The 22,009-nt window shown below is 35.9% G+C and overlaps 1 protein-coding gene across 1 annotated transcript in view; it reads left to right on the top strand.

The window, feature by feature from the left end:
- MALRD1 (MAM and LDL receptor class A domain containing 1) overlaps nt 1-22,009 on the top strand; it is a gene marked incomplete at both ends in the record, with an annotated part of 250,210 nt that overhangs the window by 98,811 nt on the left and 129,390 nt on the right. The window contains 2 exons of the mRNA XM_084281876.1: nt 2,576-2,823; nt 8,284-8,581. Of these exons, the coding sequence (XP_084138002.1) occupies nt 2,576-2,823; nt 8,284-8,581 (546 nt within the window). The remainder of the gene's footprint in view (nt 1-2,575; nt 2,824-8,283; nt 8,582-22,009) is intronic.

Genomic DNA, 22,009 nt, shown 5'->3' with positions numbered 1-22,009 from the left:
TATGCATGGCAACTGTGTTTAAAAAACATGAAAATTGTGTAGTTTCAAGACTTCTCCAAAGTACCTTTTAGCAGTAAGCCTTCATGGATCACTACCCCTAACCACAGATGTTGTTTGCTATGTATACAAAGAGTCGTCATAACCTAGTTAATGAAATATGAAATATTGAAAATAAACTAGTCCCTAATCTCTGTAATATTCCTGAAATTCTAAACTGTTAATAGGACCATATCACATGCTGATACTCACAAAGTCTAATTAGCAATGTCTAGATATAACCTAGATGCTGAGATATAAACTATGCCTCATAAAGTTGCTAAATTACTATTGAGAGATCTGTACCTTGTTTTTGTTTTCTTTCTTGAAAGTTCTTTCTAGCTAGCTGCATGACTTCAATGCTGTAAAATAATTCAAGTATACTCTTTTACAGAGCTATTGAGGACCCCAATGTTTAGAAATTATTCCATTAGACACTAAATGAGTGGTATGTGCTCAGAGTTTTCTTTAAATGCAATGCCACGAGTATGGTTTTCTGACTGCATGTACTTGAGAACAAAATAGATCACTATGTTGCTGGAAGAGGTAATGACTGGTAGAGATGCCCAGGAGAGCATCAAATGCATTCTAACCTCTGCTGCTCATTCAGCCTGTGCACACTTCAGTCCTCTTTCTTGGCCTTTTCCCCACTGTCCCAAGTATGTTCAGGTTCCCAATACCAGGTCCTTAGCTCTACAAATCTGTTTCTATAGTTCTGTACTGCTTGTTCCTCTAGACATAGCTGTTTTACCCTGAGACGTGTGAGTAGCAACTCAGCTGAAGCAGTAATTTTCTTTAGATTTTTTTTTTTATTTCCATGCATTTGAGAATAAATTTAATGTTAGGTAAACACTGCCAATATTAACTTATTTCATCAACTACTAAGGGACATATACAACTAGAACCATATGCCTACCACATAGAATCATAAACATGTAGCATCTCAACTTTCTAAGTCATACATAAGGGAAGAAAACATCAAGAGTATGAAATTTCTATCCCTATGTGAAACAGGTGGATAGGGAATGGAGGTTACCTACTATCTTGTCAGAGGGAGAAAAGTCTTTATGCTTTTGTTGTTTAAAGGGGATTTATATAAGGGCCTTGATTCTTTAAAACATGACTTTAAATTAAAATGGTCAGTTGCATGAATGATTTTTGTTGACCAGAGATGAAATTTGTGAGTAATTGAAGAAATTGCTTTAGCTAGGATCCTGAAATATTATGTAATGAAATGCTCAAATGACAAAAGATGAGGACAGTTATATTCAGTTGGGGTAAATTATTATCTATGTTTTGCATAAATGAAAATCCTATAGCACATTGGGGATTTGTTGTTATTATTAATATTTAATTTAGTGTTGTATTTGCACACAAAGATAAAAGTGAAGTTATTTTTTGCTTACTAGTTCATATTTATAAGAAAATGTTTCAGAGTTCTCTTCCACCCATGTGATCTTCACAAAGAAAAATAGAAAAAAATAAATCTTTCACCTGATTTCAGCCTCAAATTTAAGAGGCAGCTGTCTGTACTGTTTTGGTCCACATGTAGACTCCATGGATGTTGACTCCTTGGCCTCATTACTGAGGCTTCTGACCAGCTGCCAATTAAATAAAGTTACTTGTAAGTGGCTGAACTTTATCAAACCCTAGAAGAGGTTCAAGTTTTGTTTATATTTTAGGAGAAAGCTTTTGTCATTTCTTACACTGTCAGACCAAATGATCTATTCAGTTTCCCTACTTATCTTCAAAGTACTTTCCTTTCCAGCAATAATAGTAAGAACACTCAGGGCACAGTCTCTTGAAGGCTCTGGCAAAATTCCAACTTATTTCAGCAAGTTTAGTCTTGCTTGGTAATCATTATAATGAAGTTATAGATGCATTGTAGAGAAATATATGCAGCTTGAACTTTTGGACCAGTGTAATTGACTTAACCTTAATTTATGTGGGCAGTTGGCTAACCACATTGGCTGTTTTGACGTTCAAAGCTAGAAAATCAGTGAAGAGCATACATTTCGTGGCATATAAAAATCAATCAAAATTATCACAACCTTCTATTTTTCTAGGCATTAAAAGCAATTCAAGAAGAAACTTAGATAATCATCTCTGTTTGCATATTGTCTAATAAATTACCAGTGAATTCTTCTGGAAATATATTAAAGTAAACTAACTGCGGGTATGATTTAGTTCAAAGTAAATACTCCTACATTTATGTTTTACCTGTTTGTGTCTGCATGGAGGATGTGTTTCTCTAGTGCTCTGTACTTTTAATTGGATGGGGTTTTGTTCCATAAATATAGGCATTTTTTATCCTTTTCAGCACTACTGAGATCTCACCTGGCTTTAAAGTATTCCTCCAAAAAGAGGCTAGTTTTCTGCAGATGTCTTGGGTGCTCTATGGAGGGCATGAATTGGCTTATAAAACTAGAGCTAGGAAATTTGTCCTAAAATAGATTGACATATTAAGTTACTTTTATTTTTTATACTTACAGCAATGTTGGTTACACTAAGTTTTCATGTGTTTGCAAATATCCTTCAGGTACCTCTATTGGGCATTGTGATTTTGAGTTTGATATTTGTGGATGGAAGCAAGATGAAAATGATGATTTTGACTGGAGCCTCAGAACCAGCAGTACTACAAAATTGGGCACTGGACCAGCTGCTGATCATACATTGCAAGAGCCATCTGGTCATTATATTTTTATAAAGAGTTCATTTCTTCATTTGCCAGGACAGAAAGCCAGGATTGCTAGCCCTGTGCTAAGCAGAAGGAATAAAAACTGCAAGGTACGTGGGGTGTCATACTAGCAGGAATGCAGAATTTGATTTCTAGATTACACCAAGATAATATCCCTAAAATGAATAACGACAATCACTGAGATATATCTTGATAAAAACAAACATGTTGTGGAAGAAGCAAAACCTGGTCTTATTTCCACCTTGGAATCATAAGAAAACATGAATCTCATTGCTAGTTATTGGAGAAGAATGATTTCTGTACATAAGCACTCTAGAGGAGATTGAAATGAAGTCAGCAATGAAAGCAATATGTAATTTAGAATATGCCTTATGCAACTCCAGCCCTGAGTAGCCTACAACTACGTATGTGCTTTAATGGAGAAAATGTGTAAAAATACAGTAACAAGTTGCTTTAAAAGAATGCAGGTTCAAAAGGGACACTGCATGACAGAAGGCCTCGTCTTTGACTCTTTTCTAAAAAAAAAAAAAAAAAAAAGTAAAAAAAAGTAAAAAAGTAATCTTTTATTTTCCAAGGTGTTATAACATACTGTTGTGATTTGATCCTGATCATTTCTTTGCAAATCTGGTTTAAAAGGTTTTACAGTTTTGATATATATTTTACAGTCTGTACTGAAATGGTAATTTGTAGTTTCATAATACAGCTTTCAAAACACATCTCTGAGAAACTGCTATATTTTGAAAATTCAGGGAATTTTCCAGGAAGTTGAACTATGTGCTACTTTGAAATAGTATTTCTCCTCTGTGTATTTAGAAAGACATAAGAAAATTAGAGGAGCAGACAATGGCTTAACATTTTTAGGATAAATTTGGGAACGGATTTCCTGAATTAAAGAGCTGATCTGGAGAAGAGAAAAGAAGAAAAAGAAAAAGCAAACAAACAGAAAAAATAGTTAAGAGAAAAGGGAGGTATTAACGTATAATTTAACCATTTTATTTGAGATTAAGGAATTACTTTTTCTATCAGTTAAGATTCTGGACTTTCTCCTAACAAATAAGACACTCCTTCCTTTCTGTGAATTATTAGAGTTGAAAGGAACTGTGAACAAATGAATACTGGTCTAAGCATTATGCCACACTTGAATCTACGGTAAAGAATTTTGGAACTACTGTGACTGAAAACAACATTCAAACTACTCTTTTGCTAATTGCATTGCTATTCACACATGAAGATCTTTCTAACTTGGCAGCAGAAGTGTTTATAAGTGTCTATTGGCTCTTTACCTTTACCCAATTACATTTGTTCAACAGCTTTTTAATGGTCTTAGCATAAAAGAACCACTTTGTTCTCCAGCATCTGGAACATCTCTACTCCTGATGCCACAATTGGAAATCTTACTCTGTTAGTTTGAGTGATACTGGTCTTGTATCTCTGTGCTGGCCTGAGAAATATCAATTTCTTTATATTTATAGAAGATGTAAAATTTCATTTAGTAAAACAGGATAGATAATCATTTTATATTAGAATTTTGTCCTTAGTACTCAGTACTGTACCTTGCTTTAGTAACTAGCTCTCTCAAGAGAAAAATATACATGAAGAGGAATTATTTAAACAAACAAACAAAAAACAACTTCAAGCTAGTTATGTGATAACATCACCATAGTCACTGAATGAGGGCTATCTTAGCTTTATATAGTCCTAAAATGTTTTACAATTGATGACATCTCTGTTAAAAATTACCAATCATCTGCTTCTATGTCCATTTATCTCACTTTTAGTCTCATTTACAAGGAAAATCAAAACCTGTAAAGTTTCTTTCTGAAACTTAGAGTTATGATTGTTTTGAGATTTCTGATCAGTCAATTTCACTGAATTTCTTCTAGTTGTTTGATAATTCTCAAACGCCTTTATAGATAAGAAAATAATGAAGTTTTAAACATAAGTGGGATGATTTTATGATCCAAACAAAACATGAATAATGTCAGTAGCAAAAATTTATCTAGCCATTAAAAAATGTCTTCAAATTTGTGTCTCATATTTTCTAAGTACATTTTCTAAATTGGCTAAAATGTATTTATAAATTTAGACAAATTCTGCTCACCTGAGCTTGTAGACGTTTGCCTCTTTATTTAGTTTTGTATTTGAAAACATCTATTTCTTGACCTTATCTCTTGTTATGGTTAAATAAACAAAACAAACAAACAAAAACATTTCCACTATTTAACTTGTATTTGTGAACAGTAAAACATATATACAAAACAAAGCAGAAGAACTGAGGATGACAGGATTGTGTCTGAATATTCATAATGTATCACACATTAAATATAATGAAGTGATCGAAACATAACTATTGGAAATGGTTATTTTTGTCATTTCAAAAAACATCTACAAAAAACAGTGTGTCTATGTACTTTCTACAGACAAAACTTCTACATCCATGATGAAGCCTAAAAGTGTAACTAAATAATGACATTTCAGTGTTTTGTTGTTTTTTTTTTTTTGTTGTTGTTGTTTTGTTTTGTTTTGTTTTTGAAGTTCTGACAAGTTCTGAAGCTTTGATTTATGCAGCTAACCAAGGGAAGTGAGATTTCTTATAACGGAAAATGTATGTAATGAACAACTGTTCCAAGCAACAGCTTCACCCCAGCAGATTAGATGGTCCCAAAAGTATTTTTTCTGTGAGTTACTAGAGAAGGAAATGCTACATCATATATTATTTCAGACTTAGTTTGGAATTTTAGGCCCATTCAAGTCAACAGAAGATGAACTTTTACATCATTGGGACAACAAGAGTTTTGTGCCAATAAAACAAATATATATAAGCAAACATAAAGGGAAGTACATGGGAGGAAAAAAAAAAAGTGGTGGTGTTTTTTGTTGTTGTTGTTTTGTTTTTGTATACAAACCAAGCTGTACCTTGAAAAAAAGAATAGAAAGCTGGGGAAAATTGGCCAAGTAGAAAGAAAATGAGAATATGCCAAAATAAATCTGGGAAAGAAAAGGGAAAATTCAGTGTCAAGTTGTCAGTGACACATAATTTTACTACTTGGAAATGGAAACTATAAGAAAACCACCTAACCTATATATACTAGTGTGAAATAAGGAAATAATTATGTTGAAAATGTTGCGGGAAAGTTTAAATACCTTATTTGGATTAATATTCACTACAGGGCATTGTGGAAGTACTAGCCTGAGATCTACTCCTTTGAACCTTGAAGCAGCATTGTTAGAGACTATGACACCAAAAAAGATGGTATTGGAAAAAAGTCTTAATTTTAATTGCACTATGTAAGCAAAGCAGGTGGTATACACCTGGGAGAATAAATTAAATATAAATTCTGGGAGAATTTAAGAATGAAGCCAAGAAGTTTCAATAAAATATATGAAAAATGTCAAAAAAATCAATTCTTTAAGAGGACGCATGACAGAAAGAACATGGGGGAGGGAGGCTGTTTTTATCTGTATTTCCTGGATTTTCTTGCATGTGGTATCTGATATTTAGTCACCACAAAAGCCCGTAGTTATTTAAAAATAAATGCATAAATCAAAAATATGTGAAAAAATTCTTCAGGATAGACCTGAAAAGATTAAGTAGCCAAGATAAATGACCACATCTAGAGAACCTTGGAGAATGAAGGCTAGAGAGCTAGCCTGCATTCTGATGCAAGGGAAATTCTGTATAGGAATTAATAGTGGGCTCCAGCCTGGCTCAGAGTAAGTCATATATGTGCAGTCCCGGTTCTAAAAGGACTTGTATACATGCTTATAACTATATTTATAACTGTTTGCAATAGTGACATTACAACTATATATGATACCTCAAAATGATGTGACATTACAGAATATCAGTATGTTATTTCCACATACCAATTCAATTATTCAATGTAATTTGGAAAAAAGTTTATGAAAATAGATATAGAAAATAGAAGCTGGGAGTTGGCATCTTCTCGCAGATAATGAGTGTTAGGACAAGAGGGAATGGCTTCAAGTTGCACCAGGAGAGAGAGACAGAGAGAGAGAGAGAGAGAGAGAGAGAGAGAGAGTGTGTGTGAATCATGGTGAGGGAAAGAAAAATTCAATGATCATAAAAGAAAAACAGGCATAATACAGTTTGGTAAGAAAAACAGGCATAATACAGTTTGGTAGCTTTGAAAGGAACTGTAGCCAATCAGAAGCAGAGTGGTGTGCGGTTCTATGAAAATATCAGCTCAAAATTTAATGTCAGAAAATGAAACAAAATTTAGCTGTAGTAAAAAGGAATAGAGATTAGTCTTAAAAATGTGAAAAGTATTGTATAATTTAATGATATACACATATACTGAATGCACAAACTTAATTTAAAAAAGGAGTTTAAGAGAAATATAGTTGGAAACAGGAAACCAGCAGGTAAATATGAATAGTTCCATGCAAGAAACCTAATTAATAAAAATTATATTGGACTACTTTATTGCACAGAAGATATTCTGAAAGTGACCATAATAAAATTTTCATAAGAATTGTAACACAAAGCCCTTGATGGATTTACTAATCAATTGCAGAGAAGATCAATTAAGTAAAATTATTATTATTATTATTTTAAGTGTATGTTTTGCAAAAGACTGCAGAAGCTTATGAAATCCTGTAGCACTAGGTAATACAGAGGGTGGTGACTTAACATTTACATATTAACATTAATATTTGCTATTATGTTTTTTATAACTATAATAAATAAGATGTTTTCATTCTTCAGGGTTTGCATTAGATTAGGAAAAAAAATGAGCTATAGGGGCGTTCTTGCATAATGTAGCATGAATTGCCTTCTTTCAAGGTATTACATCATTCTTGGAAATATTCTCTATTTGTTAGAAACAATGTTGAACTACCCTAAGAATTAATATAATCAAATACAACTGTTACTTTGCTCTTGAATTGAAAATAGTGGAGAGAAGTCAATGGTGACTACCTTTTGCAGTGTTTTTATTTCTATGTTCTGTATCTATTTGATCTTACTTTAGGACTTACTAATTTGTTTTTCCCATTTTTACTGAAATTCACAGTTTTCTGATCCAAGGACTACTTACTTTTTATTTCATTATTTGGCATTTATACAGGTCATTTTGCTCCCATAATAGATTGTATAATATTATTTACTAATTATACACTCTGTAATCTATCACAAACACTATTAACACGAGAAAACTGAAGTTATTTCCAAAATTGTAAACAGCTCTATTCCTCTTTTTTTTTTTAATTATTTTTAATTTTTATTTTTACCAAGTGTTCTCTTTCTTTCACATTTACACATGGAAGTTATTCAAAAGAGATGCAAGATCAGCTGTCACAGTATTGTAATGCTGATTTCCAAGATTGACTTATGGAATAATTAAATTTTTTTCACTAGTAAGTCATTTTCGTGTGTGTTTTAATTAAATTGTCTTTGAATTAGTAAAACACAGAGCTAGTCTGAATTCTGCTAATGCTGCTCCATTTAAAAAATAGAGTAAATACTGTAGCAGAGTATGTCTGAACTCACCAAATTTTATAGTTGAGGCTATTGCTCTTGTTTACAGATACTTTTCTATTACCATATGTATGGAGCTCACATTGGATCATTGATTGTCTACCAGAGGACTATGTCAAAACATGAAAGAATCCTCCTTAGTCTTACTGGAAACCAGGGAAATTTCTGGCAGAGAAAGGCACTGAACCTGACTGGAGATGGAGAGGAAGATTTCCAAGTCATCTTTGAAGGGATAGCTGGAAAAGGTCCCAAAGATGGCATAGCACTTGATGACATCACATTATCTAAGGAGTGTTTACCGTTCCAGGAGTTTTTACCAGCAGAACCCACAGCACTGCCTCCAACAGGTATGTTCTTGCTAGAGATAAAACCGTGCATGAATGTATGCCTCTAAATTCTGAAAGAATACATAGAAGTATTGCTTTCATTTCTTTGTCTCTCCTTCAAAATAAAAATAGAACGCATATCTTGGTAATGGCATGTTGAAACCAACGTGCTTTTAATATTATTTTCATGACATAACTTTTGTGGTATTAAGTTAATTCTTATGAATCTGTAGGACATATGTTCTGCCAAGTATGTTTAGACAATATCGTGCTAATTCAGTGGGATTTATTTATCAATATTTACTTGTAAAATATAGTTATTGTTGAATAAAGAACTACAAGTAGGACAGAGCCAACACACCCATCTCGTAATAAGGTCATCAGTAAGTACATAGGAATAGCTCTAAGGCTTTTTGGCTAGTAGGAAACTATACTGAGAGCTGGCACCATACACATCTTGTTCCCTTGTGATATGGTATCAGCAGAGGAGCTATTATTTGCATTATCCTCACTTACTGCATAAAGGAAATAAGACTTATAAAAATATTACCCAAATTATAAAGTTCTGATGGGCACAGATCCCACTATCCTCAAAGTAATAGCTGCTCCTAATAGCACTGATGATATTCATTAACAATATTTCCTTGGATGGTAAAGGAGAAACTCTTTCTGACAGAACAGAAAAAATCTTCCTACTTCCACATCTAGCCTTGCTGAAATTTAAACTCCCAAAGTGGAATTTGGGAGATTTCCTGGGCCTACTACATATTTCCTGCATAGCTGTGGCAAGTCATTTTATTTAGCTTCTCTGTCTTTCTGATGAATAAAACAAAGCTAATATTTCCCAATGTCAAGGAGTACTGGGAGAATGGATCATTAATTTATGTGAGCTGCTTTGCTTTGTTACTGCTGCTAATGAGTAGCCTTCCCCTTTAGGATATCATTAAGCACTGCTCAGGCACTGGAATATACCACTGATGAGACTACATCAAACCTAAAAAATTATACTGTGCTTTGTCCATTAGATAAGCAGGAAAGATGTGGGTAATGGTTTCCAGACATATGCTGAAAAATTACCAAATCTTTACAGTATACACTATTGGCTCTCTACTTCTGACAAAAACAGTCATGGATATTTATTGCAAATGAGATTTGTATTTTAAAGTTCAGTTTTATATGAATGTTACCCCAAGAGGAACACTATCTGAGATTTCTGATTTCTTATTTTTGATGTTTTCAGACTCTATCCGCTTAATGGTAGATGTGAGTCCCTGTGGCAACATTGGAAACTTTAAAAGCTTTAGTTTTGATAGTAAAGGATGTTCCAAAATACTTTTATGATGTGTATAATAAAAAAGCTACTAAAATCTCAGGAAAAAGCCACCAGAGACTGATTTCTTGGTGTAGCTCATGTAAGATGTACTTTGTGAACTTTGTAGATACACAACACTTTAAGATAATGGTCTAAAATCATCCTTATAACATACCATCTTTTCTATGTCAACAATTTTTACTTGTCCTGGTAAAGAATTTACATTAACTACTGAGGGTTCCAACTTACAGCAACTAATTAACAGTGACATCTGTTTGGATCACTGCTTGAAATGGGGACTTAGAAATCAGAGTATGACATCTACTCCTGCATACAGAAATGTTCTGTACAGTAGAAAAATGGGGGCTATGCAAAGAGCTCTGTGATCTAACTATATAACTAGAGACAGTTAAAATGGATGTGGTAATCAGATGCAAAAATCTGGACTCCTAGACTTCTCTGTTTATATGCAGAGACAAAAAGGCTTTAACCAGAAGTGAAACACTTATACACTTATATCTATTGCTCAAATTTGTTAAAAGTTTCTGAGGATGCAGAAGATCTGTTTTCATGTCTTTAGTTGGAGAGAATATTGGCTAAGAAAATTGAAATGTTTTATCTCAAAGATTCATAGTTCTTGGCGTCTATTCCCATGACGATGCAGAATTGATATAGCCACTTATTTATCCATCTGGTTAATATGCTCTCTCTTTTATATTTGGGTATTTGTTTCCTTTTTTCAGGTCTGGCAAGGAAAGTTTCCTTCATTTTAGGTACTCAAAATAGCACAGTGAATATTGACTGTCCTAATGCTTTTTACTGCTTCTCTGACCCAAATGAAGTTTGCTATTCAGCACTTTCTGTTCTCACTGTTTTTAGAGCTTGCTTTGTATTTTTTATGAAATACCTGAAATCTGCAATTCATTTTCCACTAACTCAACAAGCCACATGGAAAAAAGAAAAAAAAAAAAAAGTAATACTATTCTTATTATACTATTCTTATTATACTATTCTTATTTGTTTATTTATTTTTAATTCAAAATTTACTGTATTACACATGTCAAGGGAGATGCTTCTGAGTCTTATGAGCAGTAACAAGGTGTCCTGTGCTTGTTATTTCTGCACACAGAATGCTATAGCATGCTATGCAATGGGATAGTGTAAGGACTAAATAGAATAGAGTTATTGAATATCCATATCTGTGCATCCAGGACAGGGATGGGATTCTGACTTTTTGGAAGGATTGGCCCCTGAATGTATGCCAACTCTTTGAAGTTCTAAATGTATATAAATATACATTGAAGTGTTTTTTTTTTTTTTTTTTTTTTTTTTTTTTTTTTTTTTTCCCCTGGACAAATAAAAGTAATGCTTAAAGGCTGAAAGAGCTGAAAGAGTGTGCTGGACAACTAGAAAAAATCATTTTCAAATTTAGCATTGTTGTTTTCTTTAGACTGACAGCATGCTGTAAACTGTCCTCATGATGCTACTTAGCAACAGTGATGCTGAAGTGGCAAGTCAACGAGAGCCATTTAAAACATCGTGCCTGAGAAAAAATAAGCATCATTTTAGGTTGGTGCTTATCAACTCCTCACTCTATAAATAGAGTATGGAAGAATATCAAGTTTTGTTCATGTCCTGCAGTGGTGCTGTGTGTAGCCCATATCACCCCAGCTAACTTCCTATCACTAGCAAAGTTTCTTACTTCATTGCTCATGAATGTTTCTGGTCATTCAAGAGTAGACATTAAAGAATACAGCCTTGTCTAAGGCTGTGGATTTGTTTGTTTTTAAACAGGTTTTTGAATCATTCTAGTACAAATGTCTAATTCATAAAAAAAATACATAGAGATTTTGGCAACATAGCTAAAGATGACAATAAAGGCAAAGGAAAAAAAAAGTGTCATTAAATCAGATTTGCCAAAATCTTTTTGAGATATTACCCCCAACTGCATGTAATCTAAAGACCAAGAGATACTGATTAAATCACTCTTTTGCAGTTTGGAAAAAATTTAAGACCTATAAATAGGAATAATCTTGGCAGTTATTCTAATCAATATATAAGAAAAATCACATTTTATGCTTCTGTGCATAATGTGGTGTCCTACAGAAGAAAAAAATGTCTCCTTATGGACAATGAATTGAATAACAAAGAATTTATATCTGCCTTTGAAGCAGCCAGTCTTGACCACTGTCTGAGAGAAGAGAACATTAAACAAGGTAAAATATCTAAAGCACTTTAAAACCAGTGCTGGGGGAAAAACAAACAAACAAAAAACAACAGTAAGCCTATGAAGAATACTCATAACTTCTGATATGCTCCTGAAGTTTTGTAGACAGAATAGAATATACCTATATAATATAGAGGTTTACCTATATGTATGTATAGGCAGCAATGTTCTCAGTTAAACAGATTTTTGATCATTTTACTGTCAATAGCAATTTTATTTTATTTTTTAACTCCTAATGTTGTAAATGTGTTATTAGGAGTTCAGGTTAGGATTCATTTCTGTTTGTAGTTTTCTCTTAGTTATGCAAGTACACTTTTTATTACTTAAAAGTGAAGTAAATGCTACTGTGTTTATTTGACACTGGAGAAGCCTGAGGCAGTATGAGTGACTTGCCTCAGGCTGCATAGTGAGTCAGTGACAGATCTGGGATTAAGGCATAAGGAACCTATCAGAGTTGTCCCTTGGAAAAGGTATAATCATCACAGATTCTTATTGTAAAGGAAACAATGTGTTCCAAATTTCAGTTGATGGGGGCTCGAGCTATTCAACCAAAAAATAGCAGTTAGAGTAGATTTTTATGCTACACATTTGCAGGTAACTAAAAAAAAAATGAAAAACTAGACTAAAATTCTCAGTTATAATGCTGACATGTTTAATTTATCGCTAGAATGTGACAAAACGTTATCTGAAACATCACAGTGGATAAAGGCTTTCCCTACATTAGGTAGACAGAGACGTGAATTAAATGCAGGGCTGTGAACTCAGCAGTCAGAGCAGAGCCTGGATTTGTCCCGTAACTGATTACAACTCTGGAAAGTGGACAGAAACCATGATTAATGTCATCTAAGGTCCTTGGAGATAGGGCACTGTCAGCACTTGTTTTTCTTTTTCGCAGAACAGTTTAAAGTCTCCAGAAATTTCTTTAGCTCTTGGGCCTCTGCAGATCTGTTTCTGTGAAATGTGTCACAGAACAGTGTGGTGGTTTTACTCAGCTGGGCAGCTGAGCTCCATAACTGCTGTCTCACTCCTCCTCTCCTCAACGGGAAAGGGGGCAGAAATACAATGTAAAGGGCTCAAGGACAGGTAGATCACTCCCCAGTCATCGTCATGGGCAAAGCAGACTCACCATAGGGTGATTAATGTAATTTATTGCTTATTACTAACAGACTGGAGCAGTGAGAAACTAAAAGCAAACACCTCCCACCCCCCAACCACGCTTTTCTACCTCCTCCCCACAACCAGCACAGGGGAATGGGAAACGGGAGCTGTGGTCAGTCCATAAAACTTCATCTCTGTCACTCCTTCACGGCTTTGTCTCCCCCACTCCTTCAGTCACTCTCTGCCCCTGCTCCATGTGGGGCCCCTCCCACGGGATGCTGTCCTTCCCAAACTGAGCCTGCGGGGGCTGCCCACAGGCTGCAGCTGTTCAAGCACTGCTCCCACATGGCTCTGTCCCACTGGGTCCATCGCCCAGGAGCAAACTGCTCCAGCATGGGTCCCTCATGGGTGGCGGGTCCCTCATGGGTGGCAGCTCCCTCCAGATCCCCTGCTGCTGCATGGGCTCCTCTCCACAGGCTGCAGCTCCTGCCCGGGGCCTGCTCCTGCAGGGGCTCTCCATGGGCTGCAGCCTCCTCCAGGCCACATCCACCAGCTCCACTGGGGGCTCCTCCATGGGCTGCGTGGAGATCTGCTCCATGTGGGATCCATGGGCTGCAGGGGGACAGCCTGCTCCACCAGGGGCCTCTCCACAGGCCTCAGGGGAACTGCTGCTGTGTGCCTGGAGCACCTCCTGCCCTCCTGCTGCACTCACCTTGGGGACTGCAGGGCTGGTGCTCACTGTCTCTCCCAGCTGTTGTTGCACAGCAGTTTTTATTTGTTTGTTTGTCTTTGCCTTTCTTAAATCTGCTCTCACAGAGGTGCACACAGATTTGCTTACTGATTCAACTCCAGACAGTGGCCCATCCCTTTTGGAGACAGATGAAACTGGCCCTAATCACCCATGGGGCAGCTTCTTAAATTCTTCTAAGCCACCCCTGCATTCAAAAACCTTGCCATGGAGATCCAGTCAAAGAAATAAATGTCAGGTCAGGAGAAATTTTTTTTCAAGGCTAGAATGAGTTTCTTAAGCAGCAGGTGACACAGCCTGTTGAAATGGCAAAGTATAATTCCTGATAGTATACTTATAAAGGAGACTCCCTGTTAAAAAAACCCACTCTTATTTTCACCTTACCGGGAAGACTTAAGTTCTAACCCTTTACATTCCAAGGACTGGCTAAACAATTTCTCTTACTAGAGTCTTGATATTATTTTTCACTTACACACATACAGGTAGATAAATAATGCTGCAATATAGGATATTCTTAGAGGTATAAAGAGGTTTTTGCTGTTGTTGTTTTTCTCTATGAATGTAAAGTTAAATTTCACAGGATCTAATCCTACTTTACCTTCAGTAAAATACATCTTTGTTGGGCTTTTCAAATGCCTAGATATTCTGGAACAACATTTCCATGTGTGGTTAAGCCTGCAGGCATGTATGTATTTCTTTTCTCTCCCTCTCTAATTGTAGCAACAATCTGAAGAGGCTATTCAACACATGTTATCAATAATTAATCCAGACTGTGTTTTACTTCCCCAGTCAAAATGTTTGCATTTTCAATATTATATATACAGGAGTGAAAACAAAAATGTTATTTTTCACTATATATTTGTAAATGTTATTTGGAAGCTCAGTTTAAGAGTAGAGGCATTTCACTGCACAGCTTCATTTTCATTAGGGGATTTATTTTGTTTGCAAACTTTTCAACAGAGTATATCTCCCAAGTGGAATGATACTGTAGCTCTCAGAAAAAATACCTAATGTGTCTAGTTTGGGGTTCAGTGGTAGGGTAGACAAATAAGTGGCATAAAGACTGTTAGCAGTCAAAATGCTCAACGCATTTCTGAGTGTGGAAATACCACGCTCAACCGATCAAAAGTCAGATCACCTAATGTGCTTCACGCAGGGAAAAGGGATTGAAGAAATGGAAACTGAGAAAGTGCTTTTTTGATATATGGAAACTTCCAAGCAACCCAGAACACAGACAAAGGGTATGTCACCAATAATCATAGAGGCTATCCTCCAGAAAAAAAAGATGGAAGGTTATTGATTGAGGTCACATGCTCTTCACCAAGCACACAAACAAAACAACAACAAGAACAAAAAAAATTAGATTTTCTTTTTTGACAGACCAGGTAGGAAATACATTAGTGAAATGGAGAGATGAGAGGTTCTTTCTGTGTTTCCATTTTAGCAAATACTTATTTGTTTGAGGAAATCTCTCATATTGGTGTGTTGCATTTTTAGTTCTCTGAGTGAAAATGAAGTTAGGGTGAAGGAGAGAGATGATAAAATCAGCTTAATGTGCATAATGAATCTTTACAAAAAGTAAATCCAAATTTTATAGGCTTATATAAGACTTGAATTATTTAGTGTGGGATTGAGCTCCAAGACTTATATCAGATGTCTAGATGTGATTCAATGTGTTATGTATCTAAATTCCAATTATAGACAGTATACTATATTGCTCTTTTGCTGCCCAGCCACTCAGGAGAAATCTCTGTGGTGCTGACAGATGTGTAGCACAGGATACAAGGAAAGCCTATGCCCTCAGGTGGAGCAGCTGCTAATGAGGAAGAATATTCTGCTCTATGTGTGAGGAATCAAATAAAACTCTAGGCTTCTATTTTAGCTTGATGTCATCACTCTTTGAAATCCAATGATTATACCAACTAGATCCCAATCAGTTTTAATGGGAATTTAGACACAGCATAAATGTATATCTTTCTGTGAGCTGAATGGTGTTGTTTTTTTTTTTGTTTTTTTTTGTTTTTAGAACTCTTTTTTTCACATATTTAGTTTTATGTCTCTTTTTCCAACACTTGTTTATACTTACCAGAAATTATTTCTGATTTGCTTTGCTGCTAGCTTAAGCAGAAATGACTGCCAAGTGATGTGACATTGAGGAGTTAAGTTGACAGCCTCAGAGACTGTTTATTATAACATTGGTGCAGCATCTTGTTTGGGATGTGACACACATTCTTTTAGCTGTAGCTTAAGCAGTTGTGGGGTGGCAGTGCATGAGGTACTCTCCCTCCGATGTCTGCTTCTGGTCATGTCCAGTGGCTGCAACCTGCTGCTTGGAGTGGCTGTATTCCCTTCTTCATACATCTAACAAAGAGATGAGTTGATTTAAAATAAATAAATAAATAAATAAATATTTTCTCATTAGATCCTTCTATTCCAATCTTCTCCCTTTGAAATCCTTTTGCTTTTTATCTGCTTTTACAGGGTGTAATTTCAGGCCTTCAGTCCCTCATCTATTTCTGCTCAGACCAGGTCAAAGACATTTTTGTATACAGAACTGCAGTAGCATTGCCCCATACCTGGATGCTGCAGTTATTCAAGCCAGAAATTAAGGAGACACTAATTTAGATTCTTGACACTAATTTAGATTCTAGACATTAAATTCAGACTGAATGGTCTCTGGAAAGTAATACTATGGAAAGTAACACCTCTGATATTACTGTGCAAATTACTTGTGGACACATAAGGCAAAATCAGAGAAGGAAAGCTCAAGGTAAAATTTCTTTAGTTGCATTAATCCACTGTTACTCAGATGACAGATAACAGGTATGGTGTCCACACGCAGCAAGGTTCATGGCAGAGGCTGAGGATGATGGTTGATACCAGACTAGCTACAGAAGAGAATTTAAAAATTCAGAATACTGGCTTTCAAATAATAGAAATTAAGAGATTAGGGTTAATTTATAGCTGGTATGGGAAAAGTCCTTCAAACATGGTTTCTTGTTTAATTTGCATTTGCTTTGAAGATGTTTCTATTTCTTTTAAGGACTTTAATGTAATTGAAATAATGGTAGACTTCAATATCTTTAATATTCTGTGTGATTTATCCAGCACTGCCTTTTTTTTTTTTTTTTTTTTTTTTGTCAGATACCTAGTATTGTAGTACTTTTATTTTTTTTCTCTAATTTTGGTGAAGTGTCTATGAATTTTCTGCATAAAATTTCAAATTTATCACACCTTTGCCATAAAACAATTAAATCTCAGGTATTACATCTCAGCTTGAGTATAACTAAAGAATAATTTAAATCTTTTGTCAAATAATAGAAAAGTATTATTTCACGGAATCACAGAATTGAAGGAGTTGGAAGGGACCTTGAAAGATCATTGGGTCCAACCCCCAGCCAAAGCAGGTTCCTTAGAGCAGGCTGCCCAGGTAGATGTCCAGACAGGCCTTGAATACCTCCACAGAAGGAGACTCCACAACCTCCCTGGGCAGCCTGTTCCAGTGCTCCATCATCCTCACCATGAAGAAGTTCTTTCGCATGTCAGTGTGGAACTTCCTGTTCTCTATCTTGTGGCCGTTACCCCTTGTAAATCCCCGCAAACCACTGCAAAGAGGTTGGCCATATCCCTCTGTCTCCCACACCTCAGGTATTTATACACATTGATGAGATCCCCTCTCAGTCTTCTTTTCTCCAGGCTGAACAGACACAGGTCTCTCAGCCATTCCTCATAAGGAAGATGTTTCAGGTCCTGTATCATCATTGTGGCCTTCCGCTGGACTCTTTCCAGGAGATCCCTGTCTTTTTGGTACCAGGGAGCCAGGAACTGGACACAGGACTCCAGATGAGGCCTGACCAGGGCAGAGTAGAGGGAGAGGTTCACCTCCCTTGACCTGCTGGCCTTGCTCCTTTTAATACATGCCAGGATCCCATTGGCCCTCTTGGCCACAAGGGCACAGTGCTGGCTCATGGTCAACCTGTCGTCCACCAGGACCCCCAGGTCCTTCTCCTCAGAGCTCCTCTCCAGCAGGTCATCCCCCAGCCTGTACTGGTATATGTGGTTGTTCCTTCCCAGGTGCAGGACTCTACACTTGCTCTTACTAAACCTCATTTGGTTTCTTCCTTCCCATCTCTCCAGCTGGTCCAGGTCTCGCTGAATGGCAGCACAGCCTTCTGGTGTGTCAGCCACTCCTCCTAGCTTTGTGTCATTGGCATACTTGCTGAGGGCAGACACTATTCCCTCATCAAGGCCATTGATGAAGATGTTGAATGAGACCAGACCCAGCACCAACTCCTGGGGAACACCACTAGTCAATTTGACAGAAAGGTTTCCAGGGTATTTGTAGTAAATGTTATTCTATGTAGCCAAATTAAATTACAAGGCCTGCTGATAGCACAACAGCCAAATACCTTTCTCGTAATAGCACTCTTTGCAGTTGTGTACAATATGATATTTTCCCATTCTCCACTTATTACATGTTTTTAAGGAGGTATTTGTGATTGTGCAGGGTTGCATGAAAAACTTGTTGTCATCCAATAAATTTAAAGTTAACTCTACTGCTTTATTTTTATTGTTTTTCATTTCAGACCTTTTCACTGGTTGAATGTGTGCTTACACTTGTTGAGCAATATAGTTTATAAACACATATTTTGTTCAGTGTCATACAGAGCACTTTGTGTAACTGGATAGAGAATGAAAAAGCATTAAAAGATGTGATATCACAAATTATTTTATTAGACTGATAAAAGCTGACTTGAGAAATGTTTTTCTACAAAAAACAAAGCAATCTATTTTATGTGATGAACATGCGGATGATTTAGTATTACAAGGTGTTGCATTAAGAAAAAGTTTCCATCAATTTCAGTGAATGAGACCCAGAATGTCAATGCATTTTTTTTTTTCTTAAGAGTAGTCCTATCTGTGCTATCTTAAGTGAACATTTTGTCTCCCTCCTTATACAAAGAGGAAAAGATCCCTTCTGTACCAGAGATATTGCTGTTCTGTGCCAGGCAGGGCCAGAGATGGATTCATGTACATCAGACAATTTACTCCCTCTGGAATCAATTTCTGTGAAAGATTCTTACATGATTCTGTATAGTGACTTTTAGGAGCCATTCAGATGTATCCAAATGCAATTTCCAAAGAGAATAACTTCCAGGTAGATGATATACATCGGTCAAAAATCTATTTCAGTCGTGTAGTTAAAGTAGTAAGGCTGCTTTAACCAAGGGAGAGCATAATTCTTGCCTTTTGTCCTTGAGGAACAACCCAAGACTGACCTCCTGAATTCTGAGAGAGGATTGGCACCTTAGTGGAGATAACAATTTCTATGAATTAGAAATGCTAATTTGAGAGCTTGGTTATCAAATTAGTATCTAGTTGTAGTTCTGTATGGTGCATACAAAGCATCATCTACTGATTTGTTGACTTGGAAAGATTCAGAGATATATTTTGGATGCAAAAAGAATCTTGAATTTGGTTTCTTAACTTTGAACTAATGAGACCTAATTCATCATAAATTAGAATGCCACATGATTCTAATGATTTCGTCACAACCATAGCTTAGAATTCGTCCATATTTTGAAGTTGGCTACTGTTGGCTAGGCTTCAAAAGAATATTTTAAGAAAGTATTTAGCTTCTGTGGGACTTGCAGGTGAAAGTTTGTGTCAGATAAATATGAGTTTTGTGATTACTGGTTATTAATTTTCAAATCTATTTATACTTTTTTGTTTGTTTCCCTTACCTTCCTTTCTCAGCAGAGAACAGCTTGCAAAGGAATGAGTGCATCTGAACTGATCATATGTAAATTTAGGCTAGATGCTAAAAATGTTCCTTATATAAAGACCAAAAAATAGTGTTCTGGTAGCGACAATGGAGAAATTTACTAGTTATATTGAAGGAAGAGGAATTGCTTGAGATTGTTACCTTTCATAACACCAAACTGGACTTTGTGATTTGAGTGATTTGAGTGATTTCTTTTAAGACTCAGTTTCCCATGAAGTAGAATTTCATGAGGGTTCTCTTTCCAATCTTAAACTTTTCTGTTCTTTCTTTGTTCAATCACTTGTTAAGCTTGTGTGCCTCAAAAAGTGCCGCTACAGATGAATGCATTCTGAATTGAGGTACAATTAATAGAGCTATCATTGCTCAGGGAAATAAATCATTGTGCTTGGTTGGAAGATATGAATGAGGATAATCAATAAAAATTGCTTTTGTTTTAATGGTTTTAATGATAAAATATATTGTTCTGGAGAAACGTAAGGAGCAGAACTACTTAATCACATTAGGAGATGTTAACAGTACCAGTGACATTTGGAATATACAGGTTCCTAATACAACCTTTACTTGCAGAATCTCACCTCAGACTACTTACGCTAACTTCATAAGTATAATTTTCATCCTCTTCACTTTCATTGTCTAACAACAAACATGACTGTTACACAGAGGAAAGGGAAAAGATGACCATATTAGAAGATACGTGTTTCTTTGAGATACTGAGTGATTAGAGTTGGTTGGTATCTTTCCCTTCTGCAAAGCATAACGCATTTTTCATTTTTCTATTGGCCTTTCTAGTGGAAGCTCAAAGGTGTGTGGAAACCTGGTCAAGGCATCAATAAAATCTTTTAATCATCTTGTTCTCTTTAGCTCAGTATAGCATTCTGTGTGAGACGGATAGAAAGTTCTGTAATATCATCTGGTGAATGCAGTAATCCCAAAATTTATTCCTTCTGAACAATGAGAGATTTAGGATTTATAGGTGCCATGAGATTCAGTTTAATCAGTTTTGGACTTTTTTAGTTTAGCCTACATCTGACTCTTACTCAAGTATTGCTGAAGAGTTTATATAGAGCTGGTTTTAAATTCTGCAATTGTTCATAGGATTTCTCCCAAATTATATTTGCTGCAGTTCTGTACAATTGATTATACGGTTCTCACCAAATTATATTTACTGCAGTTCTGTACATCCATTTGTACATCACTAAGGATATTTCTTTGAGGATTCCTTTGTATTCTACATGTTTATATTGTTGAATATTAACACTGATTAAAGTGATTAGATTGATATTTGTAAATGGGAATAATCCCAAACTAATAATACATATACATCATTCAGTATCTTCCCCTTTGAACACTAGACAGTCTTATGCCAATTTAAAGACTTTTCTGAACCACCTCACAGTGTCTAACTTCTAAAAAACAAACAAACAAACAAACAAACAAAAAAACAGTTCCTGGAAGAGACTTCTGAAGTCTCAATATAATCTTGAGGACACTTAACAGTCAGTGACTATTTTGTACTTTACTGGTTAAACTATGTCTTTTTTGTTATTTACTAGAGAAAGGGTTCCTAAAAGTAGTCTATTCTGCTCCTTCTAGCTGAGGAACCAGGAGTGCTCAGACCCTGGGACTCCATGTCTGTCACTTTGTCTCAGCTAGGTCTGATCCCTACAAAAGAACATCCTCTGGCCTCAAGAGTCAGGGATGTGATTGTAAATGAGAGCTGGTAGGCCAGGCTTTGCGTAGAATTTGAGGGAAGCATTTTCCACCTGTCACTTTTACTGAGCACAGTCCAGCATCTCTGGCAAATTGTACAAAACAGATTTATCAATGCATTTCAGGTCAATGCCCTTACACCATATGCTTTGGGCAACAACCCTTTAGCAAGCAAATAGCAATTAGATCTTTAAACCAGAGGTTATAACTAAACCACATTGGTCTCTAAGTCAGAAATGTCATCAGCTATGCATCACTCCTGGCTTTGATCCAAACACTGTAACATTTAGCTGTCCGGGCAAGATTTCAATGTACAGTTATAAAGCATAGTTTAGGTGAGCTGTACTTCTAAAGTGCGTGATTCAAGTTCAAGTCAAGCCTGGAGACCTTCAGAAGCCAACTTTACTGGCTTCATCACAGAGCCGCTGAACCAAGATATTCTCACATGAGCACAGAGCACAGGGTTTGTTTGTCTGACTTCTATGGTGGAGAGCTGGAGGCGCAGAATGAGTTTAAGCCTTTTGATACAAGAATGCATATGCAAAAGCAAAACATTTAAATAGTTTAAA

Source organism: Netta rufina (assembly GCF_964035555.1).
Source record: "Netta rufina genome assembly, chromosome: 2".
In the NCBI taxonomy this organism is placed as follows: Eukaryota; Metazoa; Chordata; class Aves; order Anseriformes; family Anatidae; genus Netta; species Netta rufina.
Note: the sequence above shows the minus strand (reverse complement) of the source record. Positions and strands in the feature narration are given on the sequence as shown.